Source organism: Meleagris gallopavo, chromosome 1 (genome assembly GCF_905368555.1).
Source record: "Meleagris gallopavo chromosome 1, MGAL_WU_HG_1.1, whole genome shotgun sequence".
Lineage (NCBI taxonomy): Eukaryota > Metazoa > Chordata > Aves > Galliformes > Phasianidae > Meleagris > Meleagris gallopavo.
In genome coordinates, this window is record NC_139404.1 from 173958294 (window position 1) to 173979459 (window position 21166).

At 45.3% G+C, this 21166-nt stretch overlaps 2 protein-coding genes and 1 long non-coding RNA gene across 6 annotated transcripts in view; 1 reads left to right on the plus strand and 2 right to left on the minus strand.

Annotated features, from left to right (window-relative positions):
- Nucleotides 1–628, minus strand: part of LOC104917540 (uncharacterized) — a 20024-nt gene extending 19396 nt beyond the window's left edge. The window contains exon 1 of the long non-coding RNA XR_014881089.1: nucleotides 528–628. This is a non-coding gene — a long non-coding RNA (uncharacterized LOC104917540). The remainder of the gene's footprint in view (nucleotides 1–527) is intronic.
- Nucleotides 581–5840, plus strand: MTIF3 (mitochondrial translational initiation factor 3). 3 transcript variants are annotated; one of them, XM_085216120.1, is made up of 5 exons: nucleotides 599–655; nucleotides 1120–1330; nucleotides 3059–3522; nucleotides 4729–4874; nucleotides 5562–5840. In XM_085216120.1, exons 3-5 carry the CDS (start codon nucleotides 3060–3062, stop codon nucleotides 5769–5771), a joined length of 819 nt encoding a protein of 272 aa, XP_085072246.1. In that variant the 5' UTR covers nucleotides 599–655; nucleotides 1120–1330; nucleotide 3059; the 3' UTR covers nucleotides 5772–5840. The 3 variants fall into 3 exon arrangements, with proteins under 3 accessions (XP_010727213.2, XP_085072246.1, XP_010727214.2); XM_010728911.4 differs by lacking the exon at nucleotides 1120–1330 and having other exon boundaries at nucleotides 581–655; XM_010728912.4 differs by lacking the exon at nucleotides 1120–1330 and having other exon boundaries at nucleotides 626–732.
- Nucleotides 5763–10194, minus strand: GTF3A (general transcription factor IIIA). 2 transcript variants are annotated; one of them, XM_085216118.1, is made up of 9 exons: nucleotides 9863–10193; nucleotides 9680–9780; nucleotides 9276–9372; nucleotides 9008–9096; nucleotides 8342–8415; nucleotides 7033–7116; nucleotides 6415–6644; nucleotides 6284–6337; nucleotides 5763–6040 (listed from the first exon to the last, which is right to left on the minus strand). In XM_085216118.1, the coding sequence occupies exons 1-9, from the start codon at nucleotides 10118–10120 to the stop codon at nucleotides 5882–5884; spliced, it is 1146 nt and encodes a 381-aa protein (XP_085072244.1). In that variant the 5' UTR covers nucleotides 10121–10193; the 3' UTR covers nucleotides 5763–5881. The 2 variants fall into 2 exon arrangements, with proteins under 2 accessions (XP_085072244.1, XP_085072245.1); XM_085216119.1 differs by lacking the exon at nucleotides 6284–6337 and having other exon boundaries at nucleotides 9863–10194.
- Nucleotides 10195–21166: the final 10972 nt, after the last annotated feature.

Sequence of the window (21166 nt, forward strand, 5' to 3'; positions counted from 1 at the left end):
TCCAACGTGGCCTTGAACAACTCCAGGATTGGGGAATCCACAACCTCCCTGGGCAACCTGTTCCAGCACCTCACCACTCTTTGTAAAGAACTTCCTCCTGACATCCAACCTAAATCTTCCCTCTTTCAACTTAAAACTGTATCGAAAAGATGGGAGTTAAGTGGCAGTGGATATCTCTTCTGGAGATACTCAAAACCCATGCAGTCGCTTTTCTGTGCAACCTACAGCAAGGAACCTGCTTTAGCAGGGGGTCAGAGTAGGTGATCTCCAGAGCTCCTTTCCAACCCGTATGGCTCTGTGATTCTGAGGACAAGCAACCTCCTGCCACCATCCCTGTTCCTTTTAAATGCTCTGGATTATCTACGTGTTGGTGCACGGACTGGCAGAACAGGCCTTGATTTGGCACGAAAGAAAACAAAGCGGCTTTGCTAACCAGCCTGAAACAGAGAGCGGGAATGTGAGCACCCTGTTTGATAACACCGCATAGCACGGCGCAGCACCGAGGACACCGACACCGACACACCTACCCAGCCGGCCGGGTGCGTGCGCAGTCCTCGTGGGGCCGGGAAGGGGAGGAGGAGGAAGAGGAAGGGGAGGGGGAGGAAGAGGAAGGGGAAGGGAGGCCGCGCTCCACCCTCCCGGCCGGCCAGGGCAGGTAAGGGCGGCCCGCGGGGCGCTACAGGCGCGGGGCGGGTTGGAGGATGTGTTCCTCCGGAGCCGGGTTCCGCTGAGGTAAATGTGGTTTTGGTGCTTTGTGCCTGAAGGGGCGTGCGGTGACGGCACGAGGGGGAGTGGCTTTAGGCTGAAGGAGGAGATGTTTAGGTCACATTTCAGGGGAAATCTTTTCACTCAGAGGGCAGTGAGGCTGTGGGTGTCCCATCCCTGGAGGTGCTCAAAGCGAGGTTGGATGGGGCCCTGGGCAGCCCGAGCTTGAGTGTTTCCAGGGACAGGGCATCCATCATCTCTCAGGGCAACCTGTGCCAGTGCCTCACCACCCTTATTGTAAATAACTTTTTCCTTATAACCAATCTAAGTCTTCCCTCTTTTCATTTGAAACCATTCCCTCTTGTCTTGTCACAACGCACTCTTCGAAAGAGTCTGTCCCCTTCTTTCTTACAGCCCCCCTTATATACTAAAAGACCACTCTCAGGTCCTCCTGGAGCCTTCTCTTCTCCAGGCTGAACAGCCCCAGCTCTCTCAGCCTGTCCTCACAGGGATGTGTTCCATCCAACAACCCTTGGGTTGTTTCTGTGGCCCTTGTCTGGATGTACTCCAACAGCTCCATGTCTCTCCTGTACTGAGGACTCCACATCTGGTCGCAGTACTCCAGGTGAGGCCTCACCAGCACAGAGCAGAGGAGCAGAGGATCACTCCCTTGCCCTGCTGGCCATGCTGCTTTGGATGCAGCCCAGGATACGATTGGCTTTCTGGACTACAAGGGCATATTGCTGCTCCTGTCCCGCTTCCTATCCACCAGTACCCTCAAGTCCTTTTTGTCAGGGCTGTGCTCCACTCTTACATCCGCCAGCTTGTACTGATAGCAGGAATTGCCACAGCCCAGGTGCAAAAGATGTTGTACTTGGATTTATTGAACCTCAGGAGATTTTCCTGAGCCCAGTGCTTAGGAGGTGTCTCTGGATGACATCCTGTCCCTCAGTGTGTTGACCACACCATACAGCTTGGTATCATCTGCAAACTTACTGAGGGTGCACTCTTTATACTGAAGTTTTTGCATCTGTTAAAAAAAACAACAGATGATTTCTGAAGTCTGTAACAAAATGAGAGGAATAGTCAGGTGCTGCTTGTTTTCCATTCCTTGTATTGCAGAAAAGCCTTACCACTGCCTTTATTTTTTGCCTTTTTTTTCTGCAAACTTTTGTCAGTACCTGAGAAAAAAGTCTCATGATCGTGATTTTTACCAGATGGTCTGGTGGAATGTCTACCATAAACTGCACTTTCCAAACAATTCATGCTGCATAGGTGTATAGCTGTATGTAAGAAATCTTGCTAGTTTTGACAACTGCAAAAAAAGCTCAGCTCATTATAATTATGCCATCCTAAATTTAATGTTTGTGTAAAACTGAAAAAGGCAATAAATACTTAAAATGCCTGATAAAATAGGTTTGTAATTAAGGTACTGTTTCAACTTTGGGGCATGGCTGAACGTGGAATTCAGGTTTAGAGACAGCAAGCCCTTTTTGCTTTTAGGTTATAGAAATAACGCTGGTGCTTTGTCCATATAAAATCAACTAACCATCTGGATTACTTGCATGAAATGATCATTGGAAAACTTGCCTGAGAAACACACACAATTTGGGGTTAGCTTAATGAGAAGCAAGTTGCATGTATCCTAGGAAGAGTTTTCAATGCTGGCATAAAACATACTGTCAAGTATGGTAATGTTTGCTTTGTCCCATACCATGGTGAATATTGTGCATGGTAATCTTGTACTGTATGGTTAAAGTTTATGAAACTTGGCAGATGTTGGGGTGGCTGTTGATGGGCATTGCCTGGATCACCACTTCATTCACTGGGTAACTGAGACAGATCTGAAGCAACATGGCTTAAATAAAATGCTTCCCAAAGGTGCTGAAAGAAGTCCCAGTGTTGTGTATTTCATGAAAAACAAAACAAAACCCTGCACTGAAAGTACACAGGTTTAAAAGTGAGACATGTCTTTTTATTTGACAACGCTTTCTCCCTTTTAACCACTGGCTCATCTCTGCACAGCTGTGTCACAGTAGATACTCACGAGGAGAAATGAGCTGGAAGTTTTGGAGTCTCTAAAAGGATTCAGGCTCAAATATTAAGATACTGAAGATAATGTCAACTCTATACATTTTCTTTCGTTGTAAGATTTTCTCTCTGGATTAAAGCCCTCTTTGTTACTGGAAAGCTCCTGTTGGTTGCTTGTTTTGTAGAGTAACACTGCATCTTTTCCAAAGAGTGGTTTTAAGGCTTGGGGTTTACTGAACCAGAATTGGTCTTTCTGATAACGCTAACTCGAAGAATCTGACAGTTGGAGGTAACTTGTTTTCTTATTCTTCCTGTTCCTCAGAATGACTTCCTTTTGTGTGATGAAACTTTTATGTCAAACAACCAGAAGTGAGACTAGATATGCAAAAAGATTCTGTGGTACTCTCCTGTCACAGACAACACAAAAGGGAGTTTTCCCTCCATTCTGGATGGCGGTGCCCCATCCTAGAAAGACAAATGTGCTTGTATTTGCTCAGCCATTTTGTACAGCTGAAAAATCTCGCAAAGATCCAAAAAAGAAAGCAGCGTTTGGAAGCGTTGGGCGAAGAATTCCGTATCGGATTTTGCACGTAATCAACCAGGATGGAGAGAGCTTAGGAGATATGCACCGAGCAGAGGCACTCAGACTGATGGATGAACATAACCTGAAACTGGTTCTGCTTCGTGAGAACGCAGAACCTCCTGTGTACAGACTGATGACTGGGCAACAGATTCATGAGGAGAAGCTGAAGCGTGCAGAGAAAGAAAAAGCAAGTCTAAAAACAGGTACATGCATTGTTAATGTTACAACACTGAGCACTTTGAAAAATGCTGTATTAAAAGTGGTTTCAGCGGATTAAATCCTCTTACTTGCATTTGTGTAAATCCTGCAACGTCACTGCAGTCCATGCTATTAGGGATTTGCACTGGTGAAAATAAAATTTTGGATTAGTTTAGTCTTCTCCACGGAAGCCTACTATTGCCTTCTCAGGATTTACTACTTTGGCATCTGCTGGCTTTTTTTTTTTTTTTTTTTTTAAAGCTATTTTTATTTAAGTTAATACAGCTAGACTCTGGTCGTGTAAGGCTCACTGAATTTCTCTTCTTCTACTAAGGCATAAATGACAGACACTTTTTACAACTCTGTGTACAACGTACACAAACTTGCCTCCAGTGATCATGAACTGTGGTTGTGAAACTTTCTCTTCATAGCCTGCTGCTAGAAGGAAAAAGTCTGGAGCTCTTTCTTTTAGAGAGGAAGCAGGCTTTCTTTTTTTTTTTTTTTTAAAGCCAATCTGCTCGAACAGTTGAACAAATTGAGTTTGGCAAGGATGTTTTAGAAGACATCTGACCTTGTTTGTTGGCCTCGGGCTAAGGAAGGTATCTGTGCTCTGGACAGAGTTCTCATTTTAGGGAGCATACTGTGGTAGGGAGTTTTTCTGTTTCAGAGACTACAAAAAGATTATGCACGTGCTAACTAATTTAGAGAATTCTTATGGAGGAAGAGAGCATAATTGTACTGTACTTCCAGCTGGATATTTTACTGTGCAAGAAAACAAGCTTGAGATGAATAGATATTTATTTTTAAAGCTTTCAAATTCAGCTACATTATGTGCAAGATGTAGGAGTTTCCACACTAATTCTCAAGTCCAGATCCAATGTTTGCCTATTTATCTTTGTTAGACCTGCATTGTGGGTGGTATGAACAAAACTGCAGTGAAAACAAAAATACTTTAAGCATTCTGAACCTGAAGAGACTTCCATGTGTGCTCTAAACATGCAGTTTATCTTCCCTTTAGAGCAGTGACTGAAATACCAATTACCCCTTCTAAGGTGAGATGGTAAGTGCTGACACAGTGAGGCTGGGATACTCTGTGTGTGAGAAAGCAGCATGGGGGAAAGGGGGTTAAGCAAAGCACTGGAGGCTGCTGAAAGAGAGCAGATAGTTTCTCACGTGCTATGTTAACACAATCTTAGTTCTGTTTTAAACAGTGCTGGTTCAGAAGGAGTTATCCTTTTCTTCAGCTATTGCCAAGAATGACTTGGAGACTAAGACTAAACAGATAACACACTGGATTGAAAAGAAATACCATGTTAAAGTGACTATCCGACAGGGAAGAGATAGCAATACAGACATGGTAAGTGGACAGTCCATTTCATGAAATAGCTGTATTTGTATTTACTTCTCCCATACCGTTCTGTCTTCTGAGTTTAATGCATCATTTGGTTTTGATGTGAATGTCTGTGTCCCATCAAGTTAGCTGTCGCTTCTCGTGTTCAAACACTGCAGTCCCATAGAGACAATTCAAGTACTATGCTTTGTTAAGAATGCAGGCAGAATAGTGAGCTTCTTTGTAGCATCAGCTTATTAAGTGGGCTGTAAAATTGTCCCATCTGTACCTTACGCCAGCTGAGATATTTTGTAGTAATGTTTATTAAATATTTTTATGTTTTAGTTGGATAACTTAAATAACTTACTTGTTCTTCTGAAGACAGTACTGTGTAGAAAGCTACTGAAATTGTGCTTCAAAAGTGGCAAAGTAATTATCTATAAAGATTTCAGGGCTTCACCTCTTCTCATGTGCACAAATGTGGGGTTTTTTTGTTGTTTGTTTTTTTAAAACCAAAACAGGATGAATTAATAATTTAGCCTAAACATTAGGAAATGGCATAATCCTGGTGACTTTCCTAATACTACTTTAATGAATAAAGAATGAATGGTTGGGAAAAGACAAGCTGAAGTGTTCAAACCAAAACTAGCAAAACAGCCTGAAATATTTCTAAGCATTGCTGTGGATTTTATCCTATTTTTTTCCTCTTTTCAGTTCATGCTTTTTGATCAGATTTTGGAGGCTATGTCTGACAAAGCCACTTACCTTTCCAAGCCTAAAGCCATTAAGGAAGGAACAAGTATGTGCATTCTGAGACACATGTCTGACAAAGAGTTGAAAGCATACCAGAAGATGGAAAAACAGAAAAACAGTATGGTAAAGAAAGATGAAAATCAAGAGCCAAAGTCAAGTGAGTTGCATTAATGACTTTATGAGGAGGTACAAAGAATCCTATTACAAAAAGGACTGTAAAATAAAGGTTTTTTGCTGGGCTTTGCACTGGTCATTCGATGAAGAAAATCTGCAGTTAACTTTTACTGCAGAGTCAGAATTTCAACAGTTGGTATTCCGTTTTCCATGGGCGGATCTGTTGTCTTGCATTCTGTCACAGCATCTTTTCCTGGCTGTGTTTTAGGGGGAATGTACCCACTCAGACGAGAGGCTAAGCTCCTCTTAGGGCGAGAACGCTTTGCCTGGCAGAAATAAGTACAGCATTAGCAACTTCACGTGTGTACAGAATAGCAATGGAGGTGCAGAAAAAACATAGGGAAAAGGCCAGCATGTTATTTACAAGACCTTCAGATAACAAAAATCTCCCAAATTAAGTAGATAGCTGGCTTGCTTTCCTGCTTTTCCACATTCTAAAACACTTAATACTAACTCTCTCAACTGTATTTTGTCACCTCACAGAGGAGGACTTTAAGAGTATAACTTACTTTTAGCTTTTTCTTTTCAGGATCGTGGTGAACTGCATGCCTTGCTAGGCTCTGCTACAGTTACAAAGAAAAAAAGAATGTCGTTATTTCAGATTATGCAGTTCAGAGTAAGACTGTGTGAAAATACATACCTTCATTGCAAATACTTTTCCACAGCCAGGATGATCACAAGAGAACGGTTTCAGCTCCTCGTGAAAAGAGAGGATATGGCTTTGAAGGTTAAACAGAGTTGTATAAGTTCTGTCACATCCTTCTCTTGGGCAGCGGCAGACTTCCCTCTCCGCAGCATGTGTTTTTTTATGCTGCTTGAGGTAATCTTTGCGTTTAAAAGTTTTAGAACACTCTGTACAAACAATTGGCTCTGAGTCAGGGAAGGAAAGAGGGAAAGAGAGGCAGAGTATAAGTTAACAGCTTCTTGCAGGAACTCAGAATTAAACCCCAGCAGTCCTCTAGAAAATAGCAAAAACTCACATGAAGGGTAGGGAACTCAGAGACTAGAAAAGAATGTGAATTATCCAGATCCCAAATCCTACATTATGCAGTTATTCATTAACTGAATCATAAATCAAAGTTAGTATACTAACGTTTTCATCAATCAAAGATCTAGCCAGAGTGACAACTGTTTTACCATTAAGTGCTAGTCAACAGTTGGTTTAGGCACAATGACCTAGTAGTAGTGAGTTCAGCAAGGCCTACTCTTCACACATGCATTTTGTTTCTTGTTGCTTGCTAATGCATATAAAGCTTACCTGCATGGCTTTCTTTATTATGTTTCAGAAGCTCAGTCCAAGTTTTTCCAATATATGAGCAGTTTTCTTTCTTGCACGGATAGCCTTTTAGAGACAACAGATGATTACATCACAAACACTGTGGCAAACAGTCTAATTTTACAAGGGTGAACTCCATTTTCAGTGTTTGAAAATTAGAGTTAAGTATTCCTCATCTTCCTCCCCATTCTACATGGTAGGACAAAAGGCAATAGACACAAGTTAGAAGATGAGAAACTCCTAATACGTTTTATGAAGAAACCTTTTTATCACCGACACGAGTTGTCCTGAGAGGCTGTGAAACCCTTGCCTCTGGAGACATTCAGTACGTGACTGCATGCAGCCCTGAGCAGCTTGGTCTAATGAAGTAGATTTGAACCAGATGACCTCCTTTCCAACCTAAATGGCTTTATGGTACTCCACCTCCCTGAGCCTTAAGTAAAACTTATATCCCACCAACCATGCACTTTCAGTCAAATATATAACCATAATACTATATTTCTATCTAAATATTTATATTCCAGGAACTTGACTATACAGTAATATTCCCCAGCCTAAAGAGACTACCATTTTATCAAGCAGACAAGATGACTTTTAAATGAACCACAGAAAGTTAATGCTATTTAAATACCAAGACTGCAAAGATCAAAGAACTATAAGCAAGTCTTAAGAAAGTACCACAATATGAGTCACAGGTTTGGGGATACTCTTCCTAGTCGCAGATCTCCTTGCTTTCCAGTGTTAGTTCAAAACAAAAACAACAAAGTTAGCTGTCAAAGAATACTAAAAGAAGGATAGCAGTGTAGCGGAATAAGCTCAAACATCTACATGACCACCTCCTGACAATTCTACTTAAATACCTTTCACGTGAGAACAGTAAAAATGCAAGCTTGTGTGGTTTTTGCCAATGTTACATAAGAAACGTGCAGCAGAACTGGCAGTTAATCTTAACTTGTGGACATCTAAGCTAGAGCCTTAACCATTAGCTGATCTTCTCTCCAGAAGATAGATTATTGACAAGGAAGCACTTTAGAAGTCAAAAATGACTTCTAAGGGGAACTGAGCTGGGTTTAGCGGGCCAGAAATAAATATATTGTAACCTGAATGATGCAATGTCCTGACACTGTAACCCAAATGGCAACTCAGAATGGTATTCTGGCTTTGTCTGTCTGAATCACTAGGCACAGAACACTTCCATGTCTGTCACGAACCAGGAAGTACCATCCACATTGGAAAGAGTCATTTTTCCTTTGCCAAAACACAACTGAAGCAAAAAGAAAAAGTGTGTTACCTTCATGTATCTTCTTGTGCCGCTTTAGACTATTTGGAGTAGAAAAATTCTTCCCACATCCTTCGTGATTACATCTAGGTAAAATTGCACTGGTTTAACTTCTCTCATTGTACCTGCATAGTTTTTCTTCAAGTCACAAACAAGTTAAGAGGGCAACCCACACTTCCCCCTGCCCAGAGATTTGTTCTGCTTCATCCCTTGTATAAGTCAATTCCATAATGCTTCCCATTACAGCAAGTTACATTTTAGCTGAAGAATCAAACTTCATCTCCCTCCCTACATAGGGAGCTGTCCAAATGCACAGAAGGTGGAAGCTTCAGGTGACTTGTACAATTCTAGCAGCCAGAGCAGCCATGCAAGCATTTTGCTCATGTTTCAGACTCCGTAAACTCAACGTTTGTTTGTTTGATTTTCCCACGAACCTGTAATAAATACTAGGAAAAGTGCCTGGAGAGCTGAAATTATAGAGCATCGTGACTGCTGATCAACAGTTTGCTTGGAAAGCAGAAAATTAGCTAAAGAAGTGTGCTGGCAACTATGAGAGTATTCCTGCAAGTTTATTTTCAGGTTTTAAATGCCCCATCAATGAAAAGGTTGAGAGAAGGCACATGTTTTCAACTGTAGTGTTTAAATTGTTGAAGTTCATTAGCAAAATGATCTACCTACTTGAAGGGCGGTTCATTGGTGTGCTGACACAGGTGAACTTTCAGTTGCTGATGTTTTCTGAAGGACTTGCCACAACCTTCAAAGTTGCACTGTTTAGGAAATAAGTTATCATCAAGCCAAACAACGACAGCCCAATCCACCCATGCTGGCTGATATCCCAGTCACACAAACTCATGCAAATTCTGCACAGCGAGCCCAGGTACGCCCTCAGGTACCACAAGAGGAGCTTGTTTAGCCCCATTCTGTAGTGCCAAAGGTCATCACTCACCGAATAGAGTTTCTGCTGATTTTCATGCTTGCGTTGAACGTGTTTCTTTAAGTTTGATTTTGTTCCAAACTTCTGATTGCATCCCTCAGCTGTGCACCTGCAAACAAAGCAAGTTTTCTCACCGCACACAAAGCACGTAACCCCATCACCGGGCAAGAAGACGACGAAGATAGCCGCACTCACAATACAAATAGTCTTTTTAAAGACATGAAAAGCCAGTGGGAAAGTCACTATCGAAAGCCGCCGGAAGCCACGTAAGGGGGAGCTTCAGCAAAACACAAGGCTTTCTAGCTGCCGCCCCACTACGGCGGCCGACGTCCCCTCGTCACAAATCGCACCCCGCAGGGGCGGCCCTGCCCGCTCCCACCAGCGCAACGCCACAGACGGCCGAGGCCGGGCCTTACTCGAAGGGCCTCTCCCCGGAGTGCGTGAGGAAGTGCCGGGCGCGGTGGAAGTCCCTGGTGAAGCTCTTGCCGCAGCCCTCGTACAGGCAGACGTACGGCCTCTGAAAGAGACGCGGCGGCTCAGAGGCGGCGGCCGCAGCTCCCGATCCGCCCCCGGCCGGCACGCGGCCCTGCCCCGCTCACCGCGCCCGTGTGGCGGCAGAGGTGCGCGTCCAGCCGCCAGCCCTTGTTGAAGGCGGCATCGCAGCCGGGGAAAGAGCAGATGAAAGAGCGGGCGGGGGCCGCGCTCCTGACGCCGCTGCCGGCGGGCGCGCTCCCGACGCTGCCGCTGGCCGCGGGCGCGCTCCCGACGCTGCCGCTGCCGACAGGCGCGGGCGCGCTCCCGACGCTGCTGCCGCCCCCGGGCGCGGGCTCGCTCCCCGCCGCGCCCTCCACGGCCATGCGGGAGATCACGTGGCCGCGATCCCAACCCCGGGCACCGCGATGGCCGAGGCGGCGGCGGCGCGCATGCGAGGTCTGTGGAGGGCTGGGCCTCGTGGAGGAGAGGGCGGTACGGCGTCCTTACCTATCGGCTCGCGGCTCGGAGGTCGGTGATCTCTCGGTCTGTGATTAAAACAGTTCCTCTAAGCCGCCAGAATCTAGGCAGAATTAAGCAGCAATCTCAGGCATGCTGGTGCTGGAGATACTCGTTTTCCTCTGTAGAGCTTCCCACGAATGGGCTGTGCGTCCCTGCCAGGAGCTGAACGGATGTCGCCTACCTAGGCTCATGCAAAGCCTTTGGCGTGGTCCCTCACCACGTCCTGATCTCTGCACTGGGGAGATACAGGTTTGAGAAGTGGGTAAGGAATTGGTTGGATGGCCACAAACTTTGAATTTTTTATTAGCAGAAATGTGAAAATACCGCTGTGGTATATATGGTTATATGTGCTGATATGATCCATCACTGCTCCTATGGCCTAGTAGGTAGTGAAAGCAATGGTGTCATTGTCCAGATCTAACCAATAAGACAGTTTGTCTTTCTACGATGAAAGCTTACCGTACACTGTATTCAAACCTTTCTCACAGAATCATAGAATCATAGAATGGGTTGAAAAGGACCACAATGATCATCAAGTTTCAGCCCCCTGCTATGTACAGGGTCACCAACCACCAGACCAGGCTGCCCAGAGCCACATCCAGCCTGGCCTTGAATACCTCCAGGGATGGGGCATCCACAACCTCCTTGGGCAACCTGTTCCAGTGCGTCACCACCCTCTGTGTGAAAAACTTCCATCTAATATCTAACCTAAACCTCCCCTGTCTCAATTTAAAACCATTCTCCCTTGTCCTATCAACCATTCCCCCTTCTCCTACTGAAAAAAAACCCACACATTTGGTTGAAAAGGGCTTTTTTGATCACTGGGACATGGACATTTGAAAGCATGGAAGCGACAAACTTGTTTTTTTCTTTATGTTCATTTTTTTTCACCACTGAGAAGAAAACTCTCAATTTCCTGATCATTGCCAACGTAGTAAGTAAGCTGGGCTAGCAATATTTGGAAAGGTGAAAATAATGGATTGCAATCGAATGTTTTGACTTTGGCAGGGTATGGATATTTGCAGCTAACAAACATAGAGATCTGTGAGAAATCAGAACAAGTATTTCCTCCTAGATATTCCTTCATCTCACCTACAGCGTATTGCAGGAGGTGTTGCAGATAATTCACTGCTGGTCTATGAAAGTTTCATTTTGGTAATATGTGAACACAAGGAATGTTGAGACTTACCCTCACAGGATGGATATTTCCATAGTTTTCAGCTGAGTGGATGTCAAAACGTCATCCAGATGCTGAATGTGAATGCCCTGTTGGAACCACTGCGTTCTTCAAAGGGAGATGATGAAGAAAAGCTTGCAGTGAAGCAGTTCCCCTTACATTTTCCTTTTGGGGCACTGACACAGTCTGAAAACCAGAGCAATCCAATTCCACATCTCAATGTTATGGCCGTGCATTAGTTGGAAGGCAGTTTATGGGAAATATGACCACTTTTGAAGGCTACAGACTTGATGAGAGGCAGAGCTTGCATAATGCAAACAGAGCAGTGTGTGCTGAGTGCTCAGTCAAACTCACACTTCAGGAGCCTGACATTAGGAAATTAGCTACATCACAAAGTAAATTCTGATCCTTGAAATGCCTTAAAAGTGATGGGATTAACTACTTTGACAGTCCAAAATGCAGCAGTGAAGATAACGGTTCTTTCAGTAAACAGGTATGGGAAAGCTGAAGAAATTATTAAATGTCGCACTAAGCTGAGCTCTAAGTTGAAGTCATTTTCAATTGTACAAATAAAAAATATGTATTATTTGATTTAAATGCACTAAACAGTATCCAGGTTGCTTAGTACCTTTTAAAATAATACGTTTTTGATTGTTCTCACTTAGCTATGGATTTATGTACTGTAGAAAAGCAAACCAACCCTCTTTTCCTCCTCACAACAATATCATCTTTATTCTGTTCTTGATCACAGCATGGGCTCTTCCTCTTTTCCTAAATTAAAGCCTGTCCCATGGCTAAGGGAGAGCAGATGAAGTAGGTGTGAATTACGAAACTGGATGCCAGAGGTGAACTGCATTTAGGATAATGTGTCCTTGATCTTTCTGTTTACAGAATTATGGCTGACTCCTAATGATGCCCGTGTCCTCAGGAGCCCTTTCTGGGGATTTCTGATCAGCACAAAAACATGCTAGGAGGAGGATGGAGTTAATCAGTTGGGCTTTCCTGCTGCTATATTCAGCCTAGCAAACTGACTCCGACAGATGTTTCTGCTTTTAGGCCATGAGGAACTTTACTGACTGGCTTTCCCTGTGCTCAAGAAGCACATCAAGCTATCAAAGACTTGGTTTCTGTCAGAGCGTTGTCTCTTCAGGTGATGTTTTTTTCTATCTCTGGCCTAGCAGATTTTAATACATTTATCAAGGGACTGATTCCCCTGACAGAAGAAATAGAGGAAATTCTCATTACCCGATTTTCTCTCCTGTCTGCAGGGGCCATGGACTGCAGGTGACTGAAGTTGCAGAGCAGAGCCATGCAGAGCAGAGCTCAGAGCCCCCTGCTTCCAGCCAGCCTGCCATCAGTTGTCCCAACTTGCTGACTTTTTGGGATAAGGGCCAGACCTTGAACAAAATGTCTTGCACAGCCGTTAGACAAGACCAGATTAAAGCAAAATGGACCAGATTTTCTTCTCAGTTGCACCACTGTATTTGAAATTATGCCAGGACAACTCCAGGAAGCAGTTTCATGCTGAAAGGAAGGACATCTCAGGGGGTATCAGGTTTTCCTGACTCATGGCATTGCTGATTTTCAAAGGGACACAATGTCTAGAATTGTGTCTGCCTGTCCTGCAAATGGTGCCTTTTTAAATCAGACACAGTTATTTGTGCTCACTACACAGGTATCTCAAGGCATTGAGTTCCATGGGTCAATAAGGAAGGCAGTTATCCGTCCAACCAAAATTACAGGTGCAAAATTGTGCCTGCAGCTACCCGTGGCCATAAAAAACAGGCATCCTCTGAAGGCCGGTTGTAACAGAAGTGTTGCCACACAGCAGATGTGGGAGTCCTTCCTGCCCCAGTTGAGCCCTCGGGGCGTTTCTGCAGCACGTAGTCTGTTTGCTTGGAGGAAGGAGAAAAACAATTTTCCCCATCCTTATGGGGATGACTGTTTTTGTGGACTCTGATGTTACTAAAACAATTTCTACTTCATGAATCATTAGTCTGCCAGTGACATGTTATGCAGCTGCACTTGTATCAAATCCCTGTTAATTATCTAAGTAAGCAAGTTTGCTTCCTTTCCCACTATGGTCGCTAGTCGTGTGTCTTGTTGGAGGCTCCTGTCCTGCCCTGCCAGCAGTTGTCCTTGCAAGGCTTTTCTCCTCGAAGCTGCCGATGTGAGGAAAGACTTGTTCCCCAAGGCCTGATTCAAATCCTTTTGAAATCAGGAGAGAGGTGCTCACAGTTCTTAATGGGTTTGTATTACATCCTCAGATAGTAACTTTTTCCGGGCAGGAATTTTGCTTCAAATGCTTCTTGAAGACATTTGAGAGATCTGTCAACTGATAAAATACCCAGCTTTAAACCAATACAAACAGTGGATCCCCTGAGTATGCTGTTATATTGTAGAATAAAGTTGCTTTTTGTTTGTTTTTCTTGAAAAAGCAATAGTCTCATCTTCTTTCTTGTCCAGAATCAGACCCGTGCTAGCTTTTCAGTTAGAGACATCCAAACCTGTATGCATAAGCCCAACTTTGTCTCCCACCTAACAAAGAATGAAGAAAAGGCAGTTCCTCACTCTCTACTAATCTGCACCTGTAGATCATCCAGTAGATGTCCAAATTCCTCTTTTTTTGGCTCAAATCTACTGGAGTGTAAGGGCTGGTTGAGGAGTCTGAGGCAAGGAAAATCCAGATTTGTCCTCAATGGGGTTGTTTCATGCAAATCTCAAAACATGAGATTTTTTACAACAATCATTTTATTCAAAGGTGTTAACAAAAACACAATGAAAACCATGATATAAGCCCATTTTTCCACCCACCAGAGATTTACCTTCACTTTGTGTGGCTGCTGACCATACAAGCATGCAGCTGCTGATTTGGGATTGTGAAAAGAAAACTGTGAGTTTAGTGAAAGCAGATAGAGCCATCTAGTGACATGAGAAATGCATTCTTCATTTCACACAGTGAAAGACCTACAGAGGCCCCCAAAGGTCAGCATTCATCACCCGCACACAGGAGAGCCCCTCTACCACAGGTGCATCTCCTGATGTTCATGCAGCCAGAGCTTTGCTTGGTTTCCAGCAGCCCAAAGCCAGCAAAGGTTTGGAGAGCTGGAGCAGGGAGGGCAGTGCCATGCAATAAGGGTGCGTCATTAGCAAGGTATGACTTTGGGCCACAGAACAGTGGGAAGAGTATGGGGTGCCAGGATTGGGCAGAGCTTGGCTTCAGCTGCAAAGCGTCCTGGCTGGATTGGGCTCACGTATTTCTTGGGAGAATGATCTTCCACACAAATTGATTTTGAGCTGCTTGAACCAAACGAGGGGAAATTCAGGGCACTGGAAATAATACTTAGAAATGAAAAAGAGTGAAAATATCTGTTTTAAAACAAGGAAATGTTTGAGTTTGGACTTAACATTTCCTCTGATCAAAGTGAAGCTCTAATAATTATCACTCTCATCTTAGAAGATCTAGGTTTCTTGGCAGGGGAAACTTTACTTTTTTCCTCTTCCCTTTTCCTTCTATCTTTGTCCAGCATAGTCCTCCCTCTCCTCTGGAAAATTCACACCACTCAGTTTGTTATCAGTCTAGCTAATTGCATTACTGCACTTCCCAGCAAATTAAGACCCAGAGCCCGCTGTTTTACAGTAAACTCCTTGGATGAAGGGATAATGAGGTTTCTTAGAAGGTTCTTCTTGCCAGCAATACACACTTTTGGTTTACACAGGGAAGATAAGGCAGTCAGGAGAGCTTTTGTGTGAGCCTTCCCAAGCACAGTCCAGGTCTTGTAAATCTTCTGAGAAGGAAGGCATTCTCCTGGTGGAGGCACAGAGGTGTGATGCTGTTTGCCCCAGGGCAGAGAGAGACCAAATGCAGCTCTGTTCTGTGAATAAAGGCAATAAAATTGCAGTAAAAGACAATAAAAAATTATTTTATAAATGTATCAATGGCAAAAGAAGAACCAAGGATAATTCTCATCCTATACTTGATGCAGCAGGGAACGTGGCCACTGAGGACAAGGAGAACGCTGAGGTCCTCAATGCCTTCTTTACATCTGCCTTTAATAGCCAGACCAGTTATCCTCTGGGCATTTTATGCCCTGATCTGGAAGTCTGGGACGCTACTCAGAATATGCCCCCAGTGATTCAGGTGGAGACAGTCAGAGAGCTTCTCCTCCATCTGGACTGTCACAAGTCTATGGGACCGGATGGGCTACACCCTCAGGTGCTGAGGGAGCTGGCAGGGGTGATTGCCGAGCCCCTCTCAGCCATCTATCAGCGCTCCTGGTTAACTGGACAGGTCCCAGAGGATTGGAGGCTTGCTGTGTGACTCCTATCTTCAAGAAGGGCCATAAGGAGGATCCGGGGAACTATAGGCCTGTTAGCCTGACCTCGATACCAGGGAAAGTAATGGAGCAAATCATCTCTGGTGAGATCACATGGCATGTGCATGGCGTCCAGGGGATCAGGTCCAGCCAGCATGGGTTCATGAAAGGCGGGTCGTGCTTGATCAACCTCATCTCCTTCTATGACTGGGTGACCAGACTGGTAGATGAGGGAAGGGCTGTTGATGTAGTCTACCTAGACTTCAGCAAAGCCTTTGACACGGTCTCTCACAGGCTTCTGCTGGGGAAAGTGGCTGCCCATGGTCTGGGCAGATATACACTTCTTTGGATAAGGAACTGGCTAGAGGGCCGTGCCCAACGGGTAGTGGTTAATGGAGTTAAGTCAGCTGGTGACCCGTTATGAGTGGTGTCCCCCACGGGTTGGTACTGGGGCCAATCTTGTTTAATATATTTATTGATGACCTAGATGAGGGGATTGAGTGCACCCTCAGTAAGTTTGCAGATGACACCAAATTGGGAGGTGGTGTTGATGTGCCTGAGGGTAGGGAGGCCCTTCAGAGGGATCTGGATAAGCTGGATCGCTGGGCTGAGGTGAATGGGATGAGGTTCAACAGGGCCAAGTGTCGGGTCCTGCACTTTGGCCACAACAACCCCATGCAGCGTTATAGGGTTGGGGACGAGTGGCTGGATGATTGTGAAGAGAAAAGGGACCTGGGGGTGTTGGTTGATGCCCGGCTGAACATGAGCCGACAGTGTGCCCAGGTGGCCAAGAGGGCCAACGGCATCCTGGCCTGCACTAGAAATAGTGTGGCCAGCAGGAGCAGGGGGGTCATCATCCCCACTGTACTCAGCACTGGTGAGGCCGCACCTCGAGTACTGAGTTCAGTTTTGGGCCCCTCACTACAGGAAAGACGTTGAGGCCCTGGAGCGTGTCCAGAGAAGGGCAACAAAACTGCTGAGGGGTCTGGAGCACAAATCTTATGAGGAGCGGCTGAGGGAGCTGGGATTGTTTAGTCTGGAGAAGAGGAGGCTCAGGGGAGACCTCACTGCACTCTACAACTTCCTGAAGGGAGGTTGTGGCGACGAGGGTTTGGCCTCTTCTCCCTGGCAATGAACAGGACCAGGGAAATGGCCACAAGTTGTACCAGAGGAGTTTTTGGTTAGACACGAGGAAAAACTTTTTCTCTCAGAGCCTGGTCAGGCACTGGAATGGCTGCCCAGGGAGGTGGTGGAATCGCCGTCCCTGGAAGTGTTCAAGAGGCGTCTGGATGAGGAGCTGTGAGATACGGTTTAGTGCTTGTGGTGGCAGTGGTAATGAGAAGACGGTTGGACTAGATGATCTTATAGGTCATTTCCAACCTTGTGATTCTATGATTCTATGATTCTAAAGCTGAAATAAAGACTGTCTGGGGGCCAGAATCCACAGTGCTGCAGACAAACTGCTGGTATCCCCACCACAGAGCCCTCAAGCCAAGGTCTCCTCCTTACCTCATGAGGGTCTCCATACAGGACTTCACTTTGTGCATAGGTGAGAAGTGGAAATCATTTTCAAAGCATTGAAATGGGTGCACCACAATAGTGTTTTCACAGCAAGAGGGTGGGAGTATGGCATGGGGATGGCTGAAGACCCCAGGCTGGTATCAAGCAGTGAAGGGAGAAGAGCTGCCGTTCTGGGAGCTCTAGCTTCAAAGTTTGGTTTGACTTAGAGTGGAAACAAACACAACACTGTCTACATCACAGAACACCCCAAAGCAAAACCTTTTGTTTGGGATCAAACTACTTGTTTGGCTTTACCTCTGGTTTCTGATTTTTTTTTTTTTTAAAAAAAAAAAAAAAAAAAAAAAGAAGCCAAAATGTTTCTTTCCTTGTTACTGCAGATAGGTTTTGTTTCTATCAGGTAATGCAGCTCTTTGGATGTTTCTGACCAGTTTACTTACCAATTTGTTCAGACCCGCAGTCTCAGCCAGGAACTAGGCATCCCAGTTATTTTATACATCTCTAATTAAGCCAAAGTGTAATGAGTGGATATAACTTGCTACTAGAGTGAAGGGTGTGAAAGGAAAATACATCAATGGAACAAAAATGTTTTCATCTAGGTTTATAGTTTAAGAGAAAAATTCTCTTCTGATGAAAGTGACTCCCTGCTACACTTATCTGATTATGGTCGAGACTCTACCATTTAACTTTATTCATTTTGGTATTAATTCCACTTTCCAGATGATCTTTCAGGTCCCTTCCAACCAAAGCCATTCTGTGATTCTGTGATTCTATGGATCTCACACACCTGGCTCTCTTACCATCCCACATGGCCAAGTCCTACCGAGATCTGCTAGTTTCAGCACCAGAGCCCCTCCAGGCTTTAACAACTACCTCCCCACACGCTCCCTTCCCCCATGCAACTTCTGAAGCTCATAGGTGGTTTCCCTGAAATTTTATGACAACAACTAGGGAAAAACAACTTTGGAAACTAAAACTGCTCAGCAAGACACAGCCTGCAGAGTGCTTTTTATGGCCCAGTACTCGCAGCGTTCCTGCCTTCATTTCCTAAATGCTCGCAGCACTCCCCCTTTATTACAGGGCTGCTCCCCTAGTGCTTGTGGCAGTGGGAACTGGCTCAGGTGTGATGAAGCAAATGGCTGGGGAAATGCAGAACTTGAAGAGGGATTTTTTAAAAATGACAAGAATTATTGCAGATGGGCTAGGCAGCAACTGGTATCTTCCACTTAGAGCCAGAGTCACTGGGGTTAATCCCCGTTGCTTTGACAGGGCATCAGTAGCTTTCTGATGCTCCTTCCCCGTGTGCAAGTTGAGAGCAGGATCTAGCAGAGTTATGCCCCAAATATGTGGCTCTACTAGACCCTAAAAGATAAAGCATGGCCCTTCCTGATATGTCCATTGATACAAAGTCACCAAAAATCACTTTATTTATCCCTGGGAGGAGCCCTTCTGTGTCCTTCCAGTGCAGGACCATGCACTGCAGCCTGCAAGCTGTAGCCATCCCAATGGCACTGACTGAATCATAGCAGCTCAGCTCCCAGCTAAACAATCTTGTTCCAGTCTGGCCATTTGCAAATTACCCATCTGCTCCAGACATGAGTCTGCCCTGCTTGAGTTCACAGATAACTTGGTAAGAGCATGCACCAGTCATGGAATCACAGAATTGTCCAGACTGGAAAAGCCCTTTGAGGTCGTCCATCAGCCTGACCCACCAAGTCCCATCTCCGCACCATGTCTCTTAGTGCAACATCCATGTGTCTCTTCAGCAGGGATGAGGATTCCACCACTGCCCTTAGCAGCCCATTCCAATGCTTAACCACACTCTCCACGAAGAAATTCTTCCTTATGTCCAATCTTAACCCTCTGTGTCACAACTTAGGGCCTTTTCCTTGCATCCTATCACTTGTCATATGAGAAAACAGACACGCATCCTTGACAAAGCCTTCCCAAACTCTGCATGCTGCACAACCAGAGGCCAGTCAGAAATCTTTGCCTTTGAGCACAAAGGGAGGTGCAGAACCTCCTTGACTACCTCATGCTGGCAACAGAATACTAGAGTCACAGGATCACAAAATCACAGAATGGCCCGGATTGGAAGAGACCTCAAGGATCATGAATCTCCAACCCCCCGGCCACATGCGGGGACACCAACCTCCCCATTTAATACTAGACCAGGCTGCCCAGGACCTCATCCAATCTGGCCTTCAACACCTTCAGGGATGGGGCATGCAGAATATCACAGAATATCCTGAGTTGGAAATGACCCATAAGAATCATCGAGTCTAACCCCAGCTCACACAGCACCACCCACAATCAAACCCAATGTCTGAGACTGCTGCCCAAGCACACCCTGAACTCCAGCAGATCAGGGCTGCCCTGTCCACTGCCCTGGGCATCCTGTTCCACGCCCACCACCTTCTGGGGAAGAACCTTGTCCTGATATCCAACTTGTAACCGTCTTTCCCCTTTCCTCTATGTGTTAGCAACAGGAGTACTTTGTCCTCAGTCAGCAGTAATCCCTTGGATCGCAGAGCTGTGTGCATCTGAGATGAGTTGCAGGATGACAGCACTTCCCTGCAGGCATCCCGTCAAACAATGCTTTTTTTCTGAACATTTTTGGTGCAAGATCTCTGGGAAATGGCTTTCCTGATGTTACAGGAGCACGGAGGGTCTGTGGTCTCTGGCTCTAAATAGCCCCAAGCCTGTTCACAGCTGAGGTACATTTCTTCCTGTTTCCCTTGTCACAGCACGGGAGCTAACAAGGGAATGAAAACTGCCAGCCCTGGGCAGAAGCATCATGTAGCAGTGTCCCCTGGCTGCTGGGGCACAACAAGGCAATTTGCCTTCTTCCTCCTCTCCCCTTACCTGTAATTATGCTGGCTTTGTTCACCACTCATCTGTTCTCCCCGGCCCTGTGATCTAGCAGCCGCTCCAGCTCTGCTGCCCACAAGCACTTATTTGTTTGCACAGTTAGGAGCACTTGTTTTCTGCTCTTTTGGAACAAGGTAAACTGCAGGCAATTGAGCTGGCGACTTGACACTGATAATGTGCCTCGCTTGGAAAAAAACATGCTCTGAAAGGCTCAGGGAACACTGAGGGACACCAGAGCTGCATGTGGGGACAGAGGTGAGAGATTCTTCTCTAAGCTATACTCTGGGAGATGCCCATCTCCAACAGATTTAACTAGATATAAAGTTGTAGGGTGCGATATGGTCACTAAATTGTCTTCGGTAAGTGACTGCGTATTTGACTTTGGCACCTTTCTAGCGGTCTAAAAAGCATTTGTAAGGAACCATAAAAAGTCATTACATATGCAGAACAATTGAACCTCCTCAGCATCTGTGGTAGGAAACACATCTGTCTTCTGTCCGCTCCTTTCCCCAGTGTCTCCCTGAATCAAGTTTTATAGGAGGGCTGTAAATATCCCTTTCTATTTGGATCCAGGAGTTAACAATACCCCCTGTGACCATAAACACAAGACAGTTCATTCAGGAAAGAGGTGCACTCAAGTAAGCAGAGATCTTTGTGACAGTTGCTGCCAGTATGGTCCACATGCGCCGCTAATCACATTAGCGTGAGAGCACAGAGGTGGCCAGCAGACAGTGAAATAAAGAGGGAGAGAAAAGCAAGACTAATCTTGTTAAAAGGGAAGCAAAGATAGACGCTACTCTTACACAGAGGCTTATAACGTCCCCGCTTTCCCAGGGCTGGCATCACCTGGATGCTCCGGGCGCACTCAGAAAGGCCTCTCATGGTGCTGGTGGGGGCTGCTTTGCCTACGGCTCTTGGCTCTTGGTTTCTGCACAGGCAACCTGAAGTCCTACCTGGAGGGGGGTTTTCTTGTCTCCAGATGACCTTAAAAGCAGTGGGAATATTTTTAAACCTTGAACACGATCATT

Bases quoted from the DNA above. Each gene is read 5' to 3' on its own strand.
- GTF3A (XM_085216118.1), bottom strand. From the start codon at position 10,120: ATGGCCGTGGAGGGCGCGGCGGGGAGCGAGCCCGCGCCCGGGGGCGGC. The intron at 9,097-9,275 runs GTGAGTGATGAC...TTTCCTAAACAG, and splicing joins ATCAGCAGAAACTCTATTCG to TGCAACTTTGAAGGTTGTGG. The intron at 7,117-8,341 runs GTAACACACTTT...TGTCTCTAAAAG, and splicing joins GCACAAGAAGATACATGAAG to GCTATCCGTGCAAGAAAGAA.
- MTIF3 (XM_010728911.4), top strand. From the start codon at position 3,060: ATGACTTCCTTTTGTGTGATGAAACTTTTATGTCAAACAACCAGAAGT. The intron at 3,523-4,728 runs GTACATGCATTG...TGTTTTAAACAG, and splicing joins AAAAGCAAGTCTAAAAACAG to TGCTGGTTCAGAAGGAGTTA. The intron at 4,875-5,561 runs GTAAGTGGACAG...TCCTCTTTTCAG, and splicing joins GAGATAGCAATACAGACATG to TTCATGCTTTTTGATCAGAT.